At 39.9% G+C, this 19,569-nt stretch overlaps 1 protein-coding gene across 9 annotated transcripts in view; it reads right to left on the reverse strand.

Annotated features, from left to right (window-relative positions):
• Positions 1–7,820: 7,820 nt before the first annotated feature.
• The window catches only part of LOC131327362 (sugar transporter ERD6-like 5), a 42,381-nt gene continuing 30,632 nt past the window's right edge, over positions 7,821–19,569 (reverse strand). For 6 of the 9 annotated variants that reach the window (XM_058360491.1, XM_058360498.1, XM_058360495.1 and 3 more), the window contains 3 exons: positions 14,840–14,899; positions 14,634–14,748; positions 7,821–8,263 (listed from right to left, as the gene is read on the reverse strand). In XM_058360491.1, coding sequence (XP_058216474.1) covers positions 8,139–8,263; positions 14,634–14,748; positions 14,840–14,899 — 300 coding nt within the window. In that variant the 3' untranslated portion in view covers positions 7,821–8,138. Of the gene's footprint in view, positions 8,264–14,633; positions 14,749–14,839; positions 14,969–19,569 lie in introns of those variants that run through there. The other 3 variants (XM_058360496.1, XM_058360494.1, XM_058360497.1) reach the window with 2 other exon arrangements.

A 19,569-nucleotide genomic window follows, 5' to 3' on the forward strand; every position in this document is an offset into this window, starting at 1 on the left:
TCTTTTGTTTTGCCTATGGAAAAGTACTTTTTCAAAAACTCATTTTTCATTTGATCCCAAGAGTTGATGCTATTCGGTGTCAAAGTATTAAGCCAGTATTTGGCTTTATCTTTAAGTGAGAATGGGAATAGCTTCAACCTAAGGGCATTATCAGTGAAATGCTGAATTTTAACAGTGGAGCAAATCTCTTCAAAGTCCCCTAAATGCCGATATGGGTCCTCGTTATCAAGTCCATAGAATGATGGGAGTGTTTGTAACAAACTGGACTTGATTTCAAATTGTGTTGAGGCAGTGGTAGGCAATGTTATGCATGATGGCGAGGTGTAAGCGGATGGGAGAAAGTACCCTCCGATCGCAGGTGGAACCTCAGCCTCTATTCTTTCAGCCATTCTAACAAGTTGAAGTGAGTGAAGACCAAGGGTTACGAGAGGCTGCTTGATTAGCTCTAAAGGTCCGTTCGATCTCTGGGTCAAAATTATCAAGTAATGGGTCCAATAATAAACGACCAAACATATAACACAAAATGTCCCTAACTCAAATAAAAATAAAAATAAACAAAACACTAAAACCAAGAACAATAAGAAAACTCACAGCGCCTAGAAAAGCCAATTGAATTTATTGTCAAGCTGCAATGTTGCCGCTTACTTCTTACTCCTGTGCGCTACAATTTCTCGATTCCTGTGCTTGACACAATAAAATGCTAACAAAGAAAGAATGCAATTAACAAATATGAGGAATAATAAAAAAATAAAAAATAAAAAAAATACTTAAACTAGGAATTAAAATAAAAATCAACTAAAACAACGCAACCGTGCTTGTAATCCCCGGCAACGGCGCCAAAATTTGATCGTGTCGTTTCCGTATCAAAAATAATTAATAAAACAGAATAATTACTACTATCTAAAAGATAGCGGTAAGTACTCCGAGTATCGTCCTCAGGGATTACGAAGGCTGAATTGCAATTGTTCTAATTAATTTCTAACTTAATTCAGAAAGAGATTTGATTGTTGGATTTCGAAAATATTAAAAGCTAAATTAAATTAAAGCAATTAAGAAATAACTAAAGTTTATGAGAGAAAAGATCTAGGGTTTCGAATCCACTCGACCCGTTGTAACAATATTTATACGATGGTAAAGGTTAATTATTCGAATCAATCCGGATGTCGTTAGGGTTCGCGGACCCTCACGGTATCGCCTAATAATATTTATGAATCACCAAATAGCATGGGGTATCGCCGCCTAGCACGATCCGTCTCTGTGGCACGAATCGTCTAATAGTACGACGCGTCTTACGGAGCATAACCCATCTTACTCAGTTATCACAAACAATTAAGAACTGTTGCATGAACGTGCATAAAAATCTAGAAAATTATACACAAGATTTGATAGAGAAAATTAATACCGCATATAAATCCTTATATTATACAACCACGATTCGAATAATAAAACTCTAAATCAAAATATAAACATTATTACTCAGATATCGAGTTTCATCTATACCCTAGAAGAGACTTTAGCCGGACATCGGAGAGGAGAACATCGGACTGATTTTTCTGTTGACTGCCGTACTGTTCTCTTTTTCTTCCGAATGCGTGTGAGTCTGCGCCGCTCTCTTTTTTCTCTGTAATGCGTAATAATAATCCTCGCCCTCTGCTCTACCTTTATAAAAGCTGTAGCCGACCCTTTTTTAATTCCCTCTTCCGTGGGCTCCACGCAGGCAAGCCTCTAGCAAAAATCTTTTTTCCAAAAATGGTAGCCCATGCCCATAGCTGAGAATGGCCTAGGCCTTTCTTTTGCTTGGTCCAATTATAAACAAAATAGGAAGTGTTTGGGCCCACCAAACATGAATCTGTACAAATGATTCATGGACTCTTCTGCATCCAATTCACTTTCAAGATTTACGTGCACAGGAGTGTGCACAGTAAGAGTGTTCATAAGGTCCATTAAAATATTAAAGCCTTCGAGTACCTAAAACACAAAAATCAAGCATTAAACATTGAGTAATAATATAAATGGACTTACCAGTGATAAATTAAGGGACGTTTATGTAAATATTTACGCGCTTATCAAGTCCCCAATCATTGGGGGTATGGGCGGGGGAGGATTGGAGACAGACCTCTATTCGGTTTAGTAATTTTAGTATACAAGGGTAATTTGGTCATTTTAGTATATATGGGTATTATGGTAATTTTAGTATGCATGGGTAATTTGGTCATTTAAATGTACAAGGGTGATATGGTCATTGCAGTGTATATAGGTATTTTAGTCATTTTTAATTTTAATTGGGTTAATGGGCGGGTTGGATTTGATTTTAGGGGTTCTGACTGGCCGGCCCAATTTTGTCAAGGGGTTTCCTTCTAATCTCGTCGCTTGTCAATTCTATTCCACATAAGCCCTATCTTAAGTGAAGTATCCAAAATACCCCTTTTATTAAAGACTTCCAGAGCTTCGTGAGGGAAAGGAGTACTCGACGAGGGAAGTGTATGTGCGCTGCCTTGGGATATTCGCCAAGAACCTGGTTAGGGCAGCGGAGCACCAGGCGCTGGACCCCATTGCGGTGCACGACGTCACGCCCTTCTCCGATTTGTCGGCGGAGGAGCTTCGCCTGCTTTTGCGACGTCTAGTGGATCCCGAGCCCGATTTTCAAAGCCCTTCGGTTGAACTCTGACTGAACCGCGACCGCCGATCTTGGTCCCTCCTCCTTTGAGTTCGAACCAATTCCATTACTACTGTTGCTACTTGACGGATTCAGCACCGACGCGAACGATTTGCGTTGCTTCTCCGCCATGTTCAGGAACTCCTCTGGATTGTCATTACCGTCGTCGAGACCTTGGCTTTGGTCACCATGTTCTGCTATTTCTTCATGTTTCTGTGGCTGTAGTGTCCAATTAGGGTGTAATTTCTTAATCTTTTTGATTTCCTCTCTCTCCCTATATCTGTGATGTGTATATATGTATATATATTTACATCCACGTATCTGTCAGTTTGAGAAAAGTTGAATAAAAATTCCAAATCCATGGGGTAAGATTTTGAATTTGGGGGAATTTGGGGGTTTGGTGGTTTTATTTTCTTATTGCAGAGAGATTTGATGGTTTGAGACAATTAAACTGTACAAAATGCAGAATTCACAAGTCCCAAATGCAGAATTCACAAGTCCCAAAATGCAGAATTCACATGTTCAAAAGACAGAATGCACCCTTGATCCAAGGATGTGAATTCTGTAAACGGTGTGAATTCTGTAAAGGCGTGTTAATTTCTGCAAACGGGTGTGAATTCCATGGGATGTGAATTCTATGAGGTGTGAATTCTGGGGGATGCGAAAGGGGTGTAATTATGTGGAGTGTGAATTTTGAGGGGTGTGAATTCTGTGGGGTGTGAATGCTGGGGGATGTGAATTCTGGGCGGGGTGTGAATTCAGTGGGGGATGAATTTTGGGCGGTGTGTGAATTCTTGGGAGTGTAAATTCTAGGAGGTGTGAATTTTTTGGGATGTGAATTATGGGAGGTGTGAATTCTTGGGGTATGAAAAGTGATAGGAGTAAAATAGTAAAAGCATCTTTAAAAAGGGTCTAGATTGGATAGCATTTTAAAAAAGGGTTTGTATGGAACCCCATATAAAATTTGGGACCGGCCAGGAATTTTTCCTTGATTTTAAATAAATGGGTTGAGTTGGGTTGGGTATGGGTAATTGGACTCCTAACTAATTGGGTCTAAATGGGTTAATGACCCATTAAAGACCCAACCTACTTATACCTTTCCCAATTTAGCTCAAACCCCCCATTTGACACCCCTACTATTAAGCATGCGAGATCGGTGCTACATCCACATAGCACAATACCAAGATTCAAGCATCCAGAGGAGAGTATTTCAAGGAAAGTAATATAACACCCACCACTTTTCAATATTTTGTTTTCATCTATTGTAGCCGGTCAAAGCATTTATTAAGATAGAGGCTCCATTATCATATGTTGTTAGCTCTTAAATGTTCGTAATCAACTATGATTAATATTTTTTAGTCACTTACATTGAATTATCAATTTGCAGGAAAAAATTGATAATAACTTATACTCCGTATTTCGTCCGTCAGATTCAAAAAGCACATAATGTCCAAGTGGTTGGTTCATCTATTATATTGATCAAGAAATTAATGGCATCCAAGAACTCATAGGAATGGGATCACTGAATAAGGAGAGTTTGGGTTAGGAAAAAATCTTTCTTTGGAATGCAAATACTCGGCATGTATCTATAAATAAGCACAGTGGGTTCTCTAAAACTTTAAATGGAGAATTTCCAACCCATCTCTAAAACTCTAAAATGGAAAATAGATGTGACATATTAGAAGGAGATTTTGTAATTTATTCCCATTTTTTGCATTTTATGAAAGAATCTATAAGGAACCCATCGTACTTTTTTTGTCTCCAAAATGGAAGTATGGTCTCCATACAGTAGAAAGGGAGCTCGACTTGGAAGGAGCAGACACGGCTACAACCAAAGAGGAGGGAAAAAAAAGGAGAGCTTCTATTGTTATATATCAGTCCATGAGAGGCTAAAATATTCTAGGTTATGGATTGAGGATGAAACCTCATGTTTCATTAGTAAGTATTTGCGTACTCTTTATTTATTTTCCAGATGTTTGTTTTCAATGAATAATCGTTCTTACCTCATTTTAATTTATAATTTTGGATTCAATCATGTTTTTTCCATGATTTGGGATTGCTAGCTAATTATTTAGCCCTATTATACAACTCTTGATTTCAAGAATTAGATATTTCTAGTGATTTGTTTTTGAATGGATACATATGATTTTATGGGAAAAAATATTAAGGCAAGAAAGAGCGTACACAAGTTGTTAGCCACCAAATTATTGTGAAGAAAAGGTTAATAAATAAGACTTTGCTAGTAATTGCTATGAAAACATGAGTATGGATTCTAAAACCTTAGTTACTTTCCTTTGATCAAGTTCGTTCAATCATCAATTTATTCATTTAATTTTACTATGGCTGGTTTGGTTCTTAGTTAAAATTAAAATCACACGCTTTTGTTTACTAGGTTAGGGTTTAATCAATTTAGGTTTACTTAATTTTCGTACAAAAATCACAAGTCCCTATTGGTTCGATCTCACCCTTACATAACTATACTTCAATACGATTCGTGTGCTTGCGAGTACATTAAAATTTTACAATAATGACCAAGCAATAACCACTGCACTTTTACTCGTAAATTCTAACCTTTATATGGGTAGAGGTGCATCACACATGAATTTTGTGGCTTTCTAATGGCCACCTTGCCAAATCCATCGGGGTTAGTATCGATCTACCATCTATTAATTAGTCTGAGTGTTGTTCAATTTTTCCTATTTTAACAGTTTGGGGCCGGCCGAATACGTAATGCTGTGAAAACTGTTCTTGATACAGAATTTCTATGAAGAAGTACCCATCGAGAATGATCTACCAATGAACATGTACAAATATTAATCTTGTTTGTATAGTACTAGTCTATTATTTGTTTCCATTCCTTTTAATACTTCATCCGTCCCAAAACGTTTGTCTCTTCCGCAAAATGGAGTCTTCAAAATAATAGTACTACAATTTTCGCAAGAAGAATTCAAAAAAAATTTCAACAACTTACTAGACATCAACCAAGTTCTTTTCACTTCAAAAAAAAAAAAAAACCAAGTTCTTTTAATTCATGAAAAACGTTCAAAAATTATGTTATTTTCAAGACATCTTTTTGCAGACCGGACAAAGATTATTATGGGACAGATAGAGTACTAACTAGAAGATGAGCCTGTGCTTTGCACGTGGCTTATCCTAATTAAAAGGAACTTAAATTTGAGACGACACTGACAATTTGTGTTCTTTGTTGGTATTTGCACGTGAACAATACATAGTACTCTCTCCGTCTCATAATATTACACTTTGGAATTACGTGTTATTTTTAAATTGCATATATCTTTCAATCTACAAGGTTTATGTGATTTTCAAAACGGTGTTTAATGGAACTATTTGAAACCTATCAAACAAGATCCATGTTGCTTTTAAAAGACATTACGAATTAAAAGACACAGACAATTTTTCCATATGGCTAGAATAGTGAAAGTGTCCAACTTTTTAGGATGGAGGGAATATAAACTTAAGTGATGTTATGTAGACATTCACTTAGATGTAGGGATAGAATGGTACGAACCTGATTCTTTTTAATTGGATTAATGTATTGATTTTACCGATCTAATTTGATTGGGCTTTGGTTTGTTATTAACATACTGCGTATTTTCTCATAAAGTCGATTCAAATCTTACTATTCGGATGCATGTCACCATATTGATCTCAACTAGTAGAATTTTTGGAGTAAAGTGCAAGATCATAGAGGAGTAATATTTGGTACACTCTTAATTAAAATATTGGTTGAAGCATGTTTTATGAAACACTCTAATATTGGTACATTCCTCCCCAGACAAATGGTTGATGCAAACACTCTAATCTCCTTCGAAGCAATTAATACACTATAATTAATATTGGTATATGCAAATCAGCATGCATACATATAACTCCCTAGATAAATGGTGATTCCCAGATCGAAGTTTAAAATTGTGATTGATGCCTTAAGAAGAACTTTATTGTGATTTATACCTCCCTTACTCTATTTTCCTCTCACCCGTTTGGAAATGAAAACATCAGCCAAGGCTTATTAAGATCCGAGCCATGCGTGCAGAGATGAACAGCCAGATCGGCCGCTCGGCACCACTGCCAAGCACCCCCGCTTGGCAGCATCTCCCATTCCAGGCTAAACTAGACCTTTTGTACATTCCTCCATGTCCCGTTGGAAGCCTTTGCGACTTCCGGCACATAATAACAACAACGAACACATAGACAAAGGATCAAAGTTCACAACTCACAAGAAGGGTCTATACAACCAGATGGCTATAAAGGAATGCAGCCCATAATCTATTCCTCGGTAAAATCCATTTTAGGCATGATATATCGCTTCGAAAAACACTGACCCCAGTTGATCATATGCCATACTCGTATCAAGATTCAAAGCCAAAGAAAAGGTTCGACCATACCTGATATTTTTGACATAGTGCGGAGCTATCTGAGGACCAAAATCATTGTTCACGCGATAAAAAGCACATTGGCTTACACTGAGAATACGAGGCAATAACCACTAAAGCCTTTTCACCAACACCAAGAAAAGAATCTTGTAAGGTGAATTGCAGAGACTTGTATGGCAGAGTTTCTCTGTGTTCACAGGACACTGAACTTCGGGATAAGCAAAAACATGGGTGTAGTTGATGCTTCGAAGGAGATGCCCCAAGTGAAAGAACTTGTGAATTGAGTCCACAACACTTTAGAACCTATAATATTATAATGCAGCTGAAGAAAACCAGCCCCCATGACTTCAGGTCCTGGCGCTTTGCTAGCATGCATGTAAAAATGAGCTTTTTTAACTTCCCTGAAGGAGATAGATCTAGCTGAAAAACTGTTGCTAGCAACCCAAATTCTATGATCAACACATTGAAACACTGATTCCAAGTTTTAGACCGCTTCCAAAGTGATAGTTTTCTGCATATAGTCACAAGCAATGTCTTCGCTGCCTGCTCTACATTCCTCCATGTCCCTGCTCCATCTTCAAGCCCAACCAGCCAATAAGCACTGCCGTCTCTTGAAGATTTAGCATGAGGAAGCCATGTTCTTATCCCCTGCCTTCAATCACTAGGTTGTCTGTCAACTTATTTTGTCAATAAACCTACTCAACAATTGTGACATCTAAACCCATGACGGTATTATTTCAAACTTGTGTCAATATTTTGCAGTCTAAAACTAAATGAACCGATCTTTTACCTGAAAATATAGTTGAAAACGTTCCCTTACAAAAAGGGGTACATCGAACATAAAGAAAATGGCCCACACTAGTAGTGGAAGCACATCTGGAGGATCACAATAGTGAAAGATGAGCATTGAGAATCACAAAATTTTAAAAAAGGAAACAAAAAAGGAAAACATGATAGCATGAAGCCTTCCATGCCCTACCTAGAAAATGAGAACTGCATCTTTATTTATATTTTATTTGATTGTGATACAGGTACTGAAAAAAATGTCACCGCTGTGACCATAAAACATAGTAGTTTACATTGAAATGTCATTGCAGAAGATGGGTCATGGATGCTTGTATTTCTTCTAGAGATCGACCCTTCGTCTCAGGCACCAACTTTGCCACAAATAGAATGGTTGAGCCACAGATTGCAGCAAAGATGAAGAATACTCCTGAAGCAGCAAATCCAAACTAATAAGATTGATGAAAGTCAAAGAACTAAACACAAACAAAGGCACACAAAAAGCATGGGATCCCTTGTCCCTAGTTTATTGCCTCATGTCTCAATGTACTCCCAGTCGCATGATCCTTATTCGCATCATTCCAGTTGAAGGATTGCGTACCACACGTCTAAATTGTGGGATCGTAACAAAATTGCAATAACAGAGTGTATTTGTTTTAGCGTCAAATATGAAATGAAACAATATTTTGTTTTTAAAATTATTCATGTAGAACACGTTAAATAATCTATGAAACAGTATTTTGTTTTGGAAATCATTCATGTAGAACTCATTCCAGAGATCACTATGACCAATCCTTGTACATTTTACCTAGTTAAAGGGTCCACCATCTCTAGATTTTGCAATCTTAAGTTCAATTTTCTTTTCTTCCAAGAAGCAGTAATAACATAAATGCAAGACTTTGCCATAGGTTCCGATCTCTACTTACACCATTTGCAAGCTAAGGTGTACCGCATATCAAAATCTACGTTGCAAAACGTAATCAATCTATAACCAAACCAAACTGAGCCTTATCTCTCAATCACTTGGGGTCGGTTATATGAATCATTTTCCTCCATTGAGCTCTATCAAGGGCCATTAGTTCACACTAACCTATTATACTCATATCATTGCACACCACAGCATCTAATGTCAATTTAGGTCTACCCCTCCCCGTAGCATTGCTACCCAAAGCTATCATATCCGCTCTGTTAACTACTGCATCTCCTGGTCTATGGTAGACATGCACAAACCACCTTAGCTTATTTTCCCCCAAGTTCTCTTCTATGGGTGCTACACTTACCATCTCATGAACCGTTTCATTCCTAATCATGTCTCATCTACTTTTACCACACATCCACTTCAACATTCTCATTTTCGCTACACTCATCTTGTTCACTTGTTTCTTAATAAGCTAACATTCTGTCCCGTAAAGCATCGCTGGTTTCATTTCCATAGAATTTTTCCTTCAATTTTATGGGTACCCTCTTTTGTCACACAGTACACCAGTAGCGTTCCTCCAATTGAGCCACCTCACTTGGATCCTATGGGTTACATCATCGGCAATCTCTCCATCTCTACTAATAATTGAGCCTAAGTACCTAAAATGATCACTCTTCGGTATCTCCTGATCTTGGATCATCACTCTTTCTTCGTGCGCACTGCTGGTACAACTAAACTTGCACACCATATATTCAGTTTTACTCCTTATCCGAATACCCTTTGACTCTAATTCTTCCCTCAAAATTTCTAGTTTCGTATTAACACCTCTAGCGATTTCATCTATGAGGACAATGTCATCTGCAAACATCATATACCATGGGATATCCTCCTGAAATTGTCGAGTCAATTCATCCATAACTAAGGCAAAGAGGTACAAGCTCAAGGCTGACCCCAGATGCAATCCTACAGTGATTGGAAATTCACTCGTTCCCCCTACTGGTGATCGAATGGCAGTGACGACTACTTCATTCTGACCTAACCGTTGGAATAGGTTGATTTACCCCGAGCATAAGGCTAGGTCGTAGTCAGCATAATATCCGGAAGTCCGGTATCGTTCCCACAGAGAAAATCCTTTATAGCTTGCTAGGATTTTTAGAAGCGAGGGTTTGTGGCGTTTAGACGGCCAACTTTTGGTTTTGCTTTGAATGGTGATAAACACTTATGAAAACGACTAGAAAATGAGTTTAAACTTAATTTAACAAGCGGCAAGGCATTGGGGTAACGAATGCCCGTAACTTTAGCCATCTCACCATTCTCAACAAAAGACATGGTTGAATCGCACGGCATAGGCTATCAACCGGAAGATTTAACTAGGAAACCATTAAAGACTAGGAGTGTAGTTTGGTAAACAAATGAGCTCTTTCGTTCTTTTGGCAAACACGAGGCGAGACATAGCTCACAGAACCACATGAGCGAGCATATGATCACCGGAGATTAACATCGACAAGTTTTGTTACATAAAAGACGAACCACACACATTTACAAACTAAATTTCAAGTTTTTAGTTGAGAAAGGCAAGATAAACATAAGTCAAGAGGCATTAGTCACCCCGTGGCCAAGCCTAATCGACTATTCAAACATAATGAAGAGACTAGAAAGCTTGCTAACTATTGAGAACATGTTTACCCAATAAAATCGAAAATAAACTTGATTTTATAAAAGATCAAACACCTGCAAACAACTTTAATACTCGAGAAATTAACGTAACGTGAATACCTTGAAATGTTCTTAAGAAATTACAACTTGAAAAGCTTAAAAAGACATTAATGGAGAAAAACCTAAAAGTAGTAATGGGCTAGATACAAAATGGGTACTAACTCACAAAAATATCTAAGAAACATACTAATAAAGGCCAGTATTCCATAAATGGAAAGCCCAAAAAGTAAGAAATATCTGGCCGAAGACTCTCCGTATCGATACATATTATGATAAGTATCGATACCGTGCTGTTAAGACAAAAAGGGCCATTTCCCGGAGCTCTTCCGTATTGATACGGATTAAGGCCGTATCGATACGGTAGTCTCTGACTCCCCACGAAGCTAATGCGTATCGATACGGCCTTAATCCGTATCGATACGGGATAGTTATCTCCAGAACTTCAGGCAACTTCCAAGACTTGGCACCCGACGGCTCGCTGACTTGCCCGACACCTCACGCCTTTGCTCTTGGGTCATGCTGGCAGAAGTTCCACCGGGCAAGGATACTTGAACTTCCTTGGAAATTAGCCTCGTGATCAAAATACGCCATTTAAGAACGTTTTGCCTGAAACACTTAACAAACCACCTTACAAGCATTATTGAATAAAAAACGACAAATTATAACTATTATAGCTCAAACTAGAGGACTTAAACACCATGATTAAGCAATCTTAGGTGCTTATCAACGACACCTTCATACATGTTTCTAATCACCTCGATATACCCTTTGGTCACTCCCTTTCTCTCTAGAACCCACCATATGATGTCTCTAGGCACTCTATCATAAGCCTTTTCTAAGTCTATGAAAACCATATGGAGATCATTCTTCTTTGCTTTGTGTTTTTCTATCATTCTCTTTAATAGGTAGATAGCTTCCATGGTTGATCTAATAGGTAGATAGCTTCCATGGTTGATCTTCAGGCATGAACCCAAACTGTTTCTCTGACATCGCAGTCACCATCCTCAAGCGATGCTCAATAACTCTTTCCCACAACTTCATCATATGACTCATCAATTTAATACTTCTATAGTTGTTGCAGCTTTGAATATCTCTTTATTCTTATAGATAGGTACTAGAGTGCTCCTTCACTATTCGTCGGGCATCTTCCTAGTCATAATAATCTTGTTAAACAACTTCGTCAACCAAGTCACCCCCAGGTCACATAGACTTTTCCACACTTCAATAGGGATACCATCTAGTCCAAAGGCCTTACCCAGTTTCATCCTTTTCAAAGCTTTAACCACTTCGAACTTTTGTATTCTCCGATAAAGTTCATATTCTATATTCTCACCAGGTACATACTCTTCCTCCCCACTAAAGCCTTTGTGACCTATCACAGCCCCGAGTGGATCAAGGCGGCCCGAAAAACATTGTTTTGATTCGAAAAATTTGAAAAATCGCCACCCGGATTTATGGTTTGTCACCCGAGAAACCGTTTTAATTTTGAAAATGATTATTGAAATTGAAAACCAGAGACTCATTTAAAGTTTGGAAGCCATGTTACGAGAGGGGAAGGATTTTACAGCACCCCCTCGCCTGATACGAAATCGGTCTCTACTAAACATTTGCGGGATTTTTGAAAATATTTTGCTCCACTAAGCAAATAGCAAGTATTCAGGGTATATCAGATAAGAGGGTTCATGCATGTGTTGGTGTACAGTACATATTAATGAGATGATGCAATATGAAAAATGCTTGGAAATTGAAAGTGTTACTGAGAACACTCCCGAGCGCTCGGGACTGTACTCCTGAGCGCTTAGGAGTTCTGATATCCCATCTTACAAATTTTGGTTAGACAAATATACTACAATGTTTGAAATAATTATGCATTGTTAGTATCATGCATCAATGCTCAGCAAAGAATTTAAATGGTTAGGAACTGGTCATGGCCATCTAAACCTTGCTTCCTTACATTTGAAATCAAGATGGTTAGACCCTGGAAGAATTGGATCATTCTTAATACTAAAAATAAACTTTTTCACGAAAAAATATGATTTTTCGAACTGTATCACTTTTGAGCGCTCAGGATTAGTCCTGAGCGCTCGGGGGCATCCAAAGCCTATTTGAAACTTTTTATTTTGCAGCTCTTTTGCCCTTGTTTTTATGCTAAGGCTATTCGACCACACATCCAGCACGAAAACTGGAGTGGGCTGAATGGCCTCCCTCAGAAGGATAGCAGCCCCTTTTTTTTTAGTTTGAGAAGGAAAAGAATTCTACCTTCTTGATTGGAACTTGCTTCTTGACTGGATTTTAAAGATGGACAAAAATGAGAAAATATTAGAAACCAATACTGAATATAACACCTAGGTTCTCTGGATTTTCCTTGAAATATTTGAAGCCATTTTGATTTTTTTGACAAAATTTGAAAATATGGTTTTTCTTGCAAAGTGAAGTTTCCTTTCGAAAATGAGGGAGAGAGGACACAATATTTCGTCCCCCCAAAATGCAGCATGAGACTACCATTTATAGGGCAGGAGAAACATTTTGAATTTTGAAATTTTAAAATGAAAATAAAATTAAAATATTTTGAGAGGGAAAAACAACATGGCCATGGCCATGGCCATGTGGTCTTCTGAATTCTCTGATAGAGGTCACTGTAGCAAGACCGAATATTTGAATAAACATGACCATGTGCTGCTGAAAAAGCTGGAAATTCAGAGTAAAACAGTTGACCTGAGCTCTCAGGAGTGGTCCTGAGCGCTTAGAACAATCACTTCCGAGCGCTCGGAAGTGAGCAAAATCTGGCCTTTTGAAAATAGGTCTTGAGCGCTTGAGAATAGTCTTGAGCGCTTAGGATTGATTTTATCAAATTGATTTCGATTTTTGAAAGTCCAAGAGGCCAAATCCAACCGCAATCGAGGTCTGTATTCATCCAATTTCATTATCGGAGAGCCAAAAAGCCACAAATTAAGGACATTCAAGAGGTTCAAATTGGGGTGTCTTCAGCCTCCTTCATGTTTCTCATTTAACAACTTCTCGAAATACGACTTTCATCAATCCCTAATTGCCTATTCTTTCACCAACACCACCGAATTAATATCTTTTATACACTTAACTTGAGAAACGTCTCTAGCTCTCCTTTCTCGCAACTTGGCCAGTTTATAAATAATCTTTTCTCCATCTTTACTATTGAGTATAGCATAGAAATTCTCATAGGCTTTCAACTTAGCATCCCTAACAACTTTCTTAGCTTCCGTGCTAACTTGCTTATAAGTTATAACCCTGAAAATTTTTCTCATTCCGGTCCTTTTGCCACTTTTTAAAGCACTCCTTCTTGGCTTTTACCATGGTTTGAACCTCATCATTCCACCACCATACCTCATTAGAAATTGGACATTTTCCCTTCGACTCCCCAAGAACTTCTTTCGATAATCTTCTAATACTGTCAGTATTCCATATATTGTCACTATCGCCTTCCACTCCCCACCGTACTTCTTGAGACATTCTTTCCTTGAATACCTCTAGTTTCTCCCCTCTTAGGCCCCACCATTTAGTCCGTGGGCATCTAGTTTCCTTTCTCCCTCTAATATTCCCCTTGAGACAAATATTTAACACCAAAAGTCTATGTTGCCATTAGACACTTTCCGGGAATGACCTTACAATCCTTACATGTCAAACGGTCTGCACCTCTAGCAAGAAAACATAATCAATCTATACTATAAGCAAATGTAGTTAGGCTCAAAAGTCTCTAATTCACTAGATTTTTGAGAGAGGGGGAACGTGGAGAGAGAGAGAGAGAGGGGGGTGAGAATTTTGAGGGACAGATTTTTGGGGAGTGGGGAGTTGTAATTTATTTTTTTAATTTATTTTTTGAAATTAAGTTGTGATCTATTTGAAATCACACTTTACAGTTTTGGTTTGTTTTCTTTGTGCATCCTACATTTTTCACTTGCAAATTAATTAATTTATAGCGTTGTGCCCGTTTGATATATGGGAAGGTAAAATTTTCTTCCTATTTTTTTCTGTCACCTTGCATTGAATGGGCACAACATTAGTTTGCTAAGGTATGAATGTTTACATGTGCCTTGAGATGCTTTCAAGATTCCACCAAATCATGTGGTTGAGAGTGCAGGGGGAGATTTTTAGGGGTGCAGAGGATCCTTGACTCTCGCAAAAGAAATACCTGGTGAGCTCCAATCAAACAAGAAGTTAAAGCTGTAGGAAACAATCCATGCAGTGAACCAGTTGGCAAAAATCACAAGGCTTCCAGCTGAACCCCTTATGTTTACAGGAAATATCTGAAAAAGAAAACAACTTATTCAATCTATGCACCAAAATAACTATTCTCGCTTTACTAAAATCCAAATAAACTTATCATCTTATATTTACCTCTGACATGAGAATATATGGAGTAGCATTCATGCCTGCTGTAAAAGATGCCGAGTATATCTGAATGCAGAATCATAATTGAATGAAATCAACAACCATACAACTCTTTTGTAGAAACCAAAAGGTAATCTTGAAAGCAAAGAATTTTTCATCAAAATAAACTCAAGAATTTCATTATCTACAAAATAAACACAAGAATTACGTGAAGTCTTAAGCAAAGGACAACAGCCTGGGATTTTTAGAGCTTGAGCACACAGTCATTAATGTACATGTTTATATCAGACGTGATGAAAGAATATGTAGGGACTTAACAAGTGATTATAGGCTAAAACCTAAATCCTTCCATGAAAAGTCTTTTATTGAGGTCTATGCAGCATGGATACTCGGAAGTATCTTTTGTAGTGGGCCGAAATGATGATTCAGTTAAGGTCAATATGCTCGGCAAAACGCTGGGCTTAGCCCCTCAATTTTGTCTGATCTAATCGAGTCATTGACAGGGTTGGTAGGCTCGGTCAACTCGGTTTGACAACGTTCGGATAAGCAGATCCGGACTCCCAACTCATACTAAGGTCGACACTCAACTTTCTATGGTTCGGACATTGTGGTTCGACCAGCTTGTACGGCGCTAATCCACGTGTGCCTAACCGCCTTGCTCCATATGTTAGTTAACGTCATCCGAAATGGTTACGGCATGAGTTGGGCAAGAGCGCACATGGGTGACAACTCATGCACAATAACTACCATATCCAATACATCAAATGTGGCGTCGGCCGAGGTGGTTATCGAGCGTGATGCTCACGCGCTTACGTGGAGAGCAAGTCTTGGGGTTCTATATAAAGGAAAGAGATCAACCTAAAGGGGTATGCAACTTTTCCTAACCCTAATCGCTTTGTACTTTCCTTTCCTCACCTAAAGCACTTGCTTACTTAACCATCAGAGTGCCTCACCGGTCGATTTCGACGGGCTTGGGCACTAACGGTGGGTGTCACCTACGCAGGGTAGGACGACGGAGCTAGGCTAATCCATCCGCTGAAGCAGAAGCGTAGGCGAGGTTAACCGGATCTGATCAACAACCCCACATCTTTCATTGGACACGTATCATATACCAATAAGTCCCAATACCTACCGGATACGGCAAAAAGTATCCACTATTTCGTAAAATGTTCATAAATTTAGAAACCTTCACGTTACTTGCGGGATACTTACCATATATGTCTGAATACTTTTGTAATACGTTGAGGTCAAAATGGAAATTTTTAACTGTTTAGAAAGTGTCAAAGTGCAAAGAAAACATAGACCATACACATCAAGTGATTAGTCGTAAGTCAATACAAACTAAGAAAAACCCAAATCTAGAGTCGATATTCATATCCTCGATTTATTAGCCTCTGCACTTAGGCTTCACTGTTCCAAGTTCGTGTATAGGTACCATATCTCTATCCCTATCTTAGACACATGCATGCACAACGATACTTCTAGCTTTCTTTTTGTTTTGGACTTTTTTTGATGCTAAATGCTTGATATTAGTGTGGGGTTATCGATCGAGATCGGTTAACCTCACTTAAGCCTCTGGTTTGGACGGATGGGTTCACTTAAAGGCAAACACGCAACTATCAAAGACCAAAAAGGCTCTTTAATTGTCTAGTAAGAAGGTGTAGGAGGAAAATGAAAGCACCAGGGAGGTGAAGAGTGCGTACCGTTCTAGGGCCTTCATATAGACCTTCTTGCCTTGCCTTCTAAGCCAGCACGTGCCTCGCATGCTCGGTAACCACTTCGGCTAACGTCACGTGCATGAGCTGTCAACCATGGGCATTTATGCCAATATTGTGCCCTAACCATAACAGGCGACGTCACAACTGACGTAGGGTCCACGATGGATAAATTCATGTGGATGAGCTAGCTTGCATGAATCCGCCGAACCTGAAAGTTTGAACCTCATGAATTGAGCGTTGTCCTTAGTATGAGTTGGCAATTGGATACTACATATTTGAACGTTGACGCCACCGAGGCTATCTATCAGAACCTAAGAGTTAGATGCTCAACTCAACCTTATTATCCTAAACCACCGTGTCCGAACCTAAAGAGAGCTTGAGTGTCAACCTCAGCATAGGCCGATCATTCGTCCCGACTTGTCCGAACACCGTTTGTGCTGAGCCTAACTGAACCTAGCAACCCGGACTATGTTTAATCGGATCAGAGAGAATCAAGGGGTTTAACCGGCCTTCAGCTGAATGTAGTGACCGTGGCTGAACCAGCATATTCGACCCATTACAATAGCTCATCAACTTCTTCTGGTACAGTAAATAGGGTACATGAGGAGTTGATCATGAGTCTGGCCGAATATCAGTTGTTGAACGGCATTGTCCAAACCATGGAAGATTTGTCAATCCTTGATATCGATTGACCGACCCGCTTGTTCGAAAGTTAATGATGCCGAATGGATGTGGACCGAGCCTAGTAGCCCGGTCAATGTTTTGATAGGATCTGACAGAATCAGGGGCTCAACTCAGACTTTTGCCGAGCGTAGTGATCGTGACCGAATTGTCATATTTGGCTCCCTACAATATCCTCTCAACTTCTTCTAATACGACAGAGTATAGGTGTTGTTAATTATTGCTATAGCTGAACGATAATCATCTCGGTCCCAAAGTTGGTAATGCCCAAATGGAACGAACGAAGTGCGCCCCTTGTGTTCTTGTCGGGCATCTGATGTTTGGAATGCGCTCCCTGTCATGGGGCCACGGGGCCCCTTTCCTGTGGGCCGAGCTTGAGACCAAGTATGGGTAGGGAATAGGTTGCCGAACCTATTGACTTCGCTATTGTGACCTTGCATCTAGCTAATGGTCTCACCCGTGCACTTCTTTAGGATAGGCTCATTAAATCTACTCAATCTCATCCTCAAAAGTGCTTTCGGGAATGGAAATTTGAGGATGATGCCCAAATAACAACTCTGATTTGCTCGTTTTTCAAACCCAATGCGGAGCCATCCGGGTCAGCTGAAGGGAGAGGATCCTGATCATGAGGAAGGGGGCATGGAGAAGAGTGTGTCTCCCCTTATGGGTCTTCGGCCACTGACGAAAACCCCTTATGGGTTCTCACAATCCTGATTATGAGGAAGGAGATGTGGAGAAGAGTGTGTGTCCCTCGTTAGGGTTCCATCCTTTCTTTTATAAAGTCATCTGACTTGCCCTCTAAGTGCTAAGCACGCTTAGGTAATTGCTTCGGCCAATGTCACCCTTAACATCAAGGAGTTACCACTTATGAGCCCCAACTGTCACCCCATGTTCGTCCAGGTTGCTAGAGAGAAAAGTGACTAAACGTAAGCCGTTGTTGCGTCTGAGGTGGGAGAGAGCCCCACAATAGGAGGGATGGAAACAAAGACATGGCCACCAACCGAAGGAGTGATGGTGGTGTCCTTGAGACTAGAAACACCAGCGTCTGCCACTCATTCCGCCAGACTAAAAGGTCGATCCAAACGGAGAAGAGAGGTTTCAGAAGGATCTGATCGAAACCACTGTGGATCTGGTTTCTGTTCATGTCGGTTCACCAATTGTGGGGTTGTCGATTAAGATCGACTAACCTCGCATGAACCTCTGGTTAGGATGGATGGGTTCGCCAAGCCCTTCACCTGGCCTGGACAGGTAAACGTACGACTAAGGGCCAGACCGATGAAAAGGCTCTCCGATGATCTAGTAGGAGGAAGACGAAAGCACTAGGATTTTGAGAGGTGAAGTGTCACGACCCATGCCAACTCACCTGCATACCCTTAGCCTAACCACGTGGCTCAAAAAGTTAACCTTATATAGTAGCTCTGGATATTTTGTTATATACCACATGCAATTCCCACATCTCTCCGATGTGGGACTAAGCCCCAAATGGGTTCTAACAATCTCCCCCACATAGGATCGCAACGTCCTTGTTGCACTCAATGGTCTAACCACTTCCACCCACCAAGCGATATGGGACCCACCTAAGCACCTTACGCAGTCAAGCTCGTCTCATGTGAACATGCCCAAGCACGACAAGCACGACAAACTCCTCTGGGCCCACCCAAGCACATCTCCTAACAGGACCCGCCTTACACTTCCGGATGGTGCAAGCTCTGATATCACCGTCACAACCCGCACCACCTAACCAACTTATCCTTAGCCTAATCACGTGGCTCAAAAGGTTAACCTCAAGTTATACAGTAGCTCTAGACATTTCGTTATATGCCACATACAATTCCCACATCTCTCTGATGTGCCCAAATGGGTTCTCACATGAAGAGTGCATACCGTTCTAGGGCTTCATCTTTGCCGTTATATAGACCTCCTAAGCTTGCCTTCCAAGCCAGCACGCTCAGTAACCGCTTTGACTGACGTCACGCCTGACGTACCGAATAAGGCCGTTATCGTGCACATACATGAGCTATCACCCATGTGCGTTTGTGCCAATCTTATGCCCTGACCATTACAGGTGACATCACAACTGACGTAGGGTCCAAGGCAAATAAACTCGTGGATGAGCTGGCTTGCATGAGTTTACCGAACCTAAAAGCCTGGACCTCATGAGTTGAGCGTTGTCCTTATTATGAGTTGGCGGTTGGATACTCCACTTCTGAATGGAGCCGCCGCCGAGCCTATTTATCTGAACCTAAGAGTTCGATGCTCGACTCGACCTTATTATGAGCTGGCTGAACCACCATGTCTAAGCCTAAAAAGAGCTTGAATGTCAACCTCAGCATAGGC

Source organism: Rhododendron vialii, chromosome 5a, assembly GCF_030253575.1.
Source record: "Rhododendron vialii isolate Sample 1 chromosome 5a, ASM3025357v1".
In the NCBI taxonomy this organism is placed as follows: domain Eukaryota; kingdom Viridiplantae; phylum Streptophyta; class Magnoliopsida; order Ericales; family Ericaceae; genus Rhododendron; species Rhododendron vialii.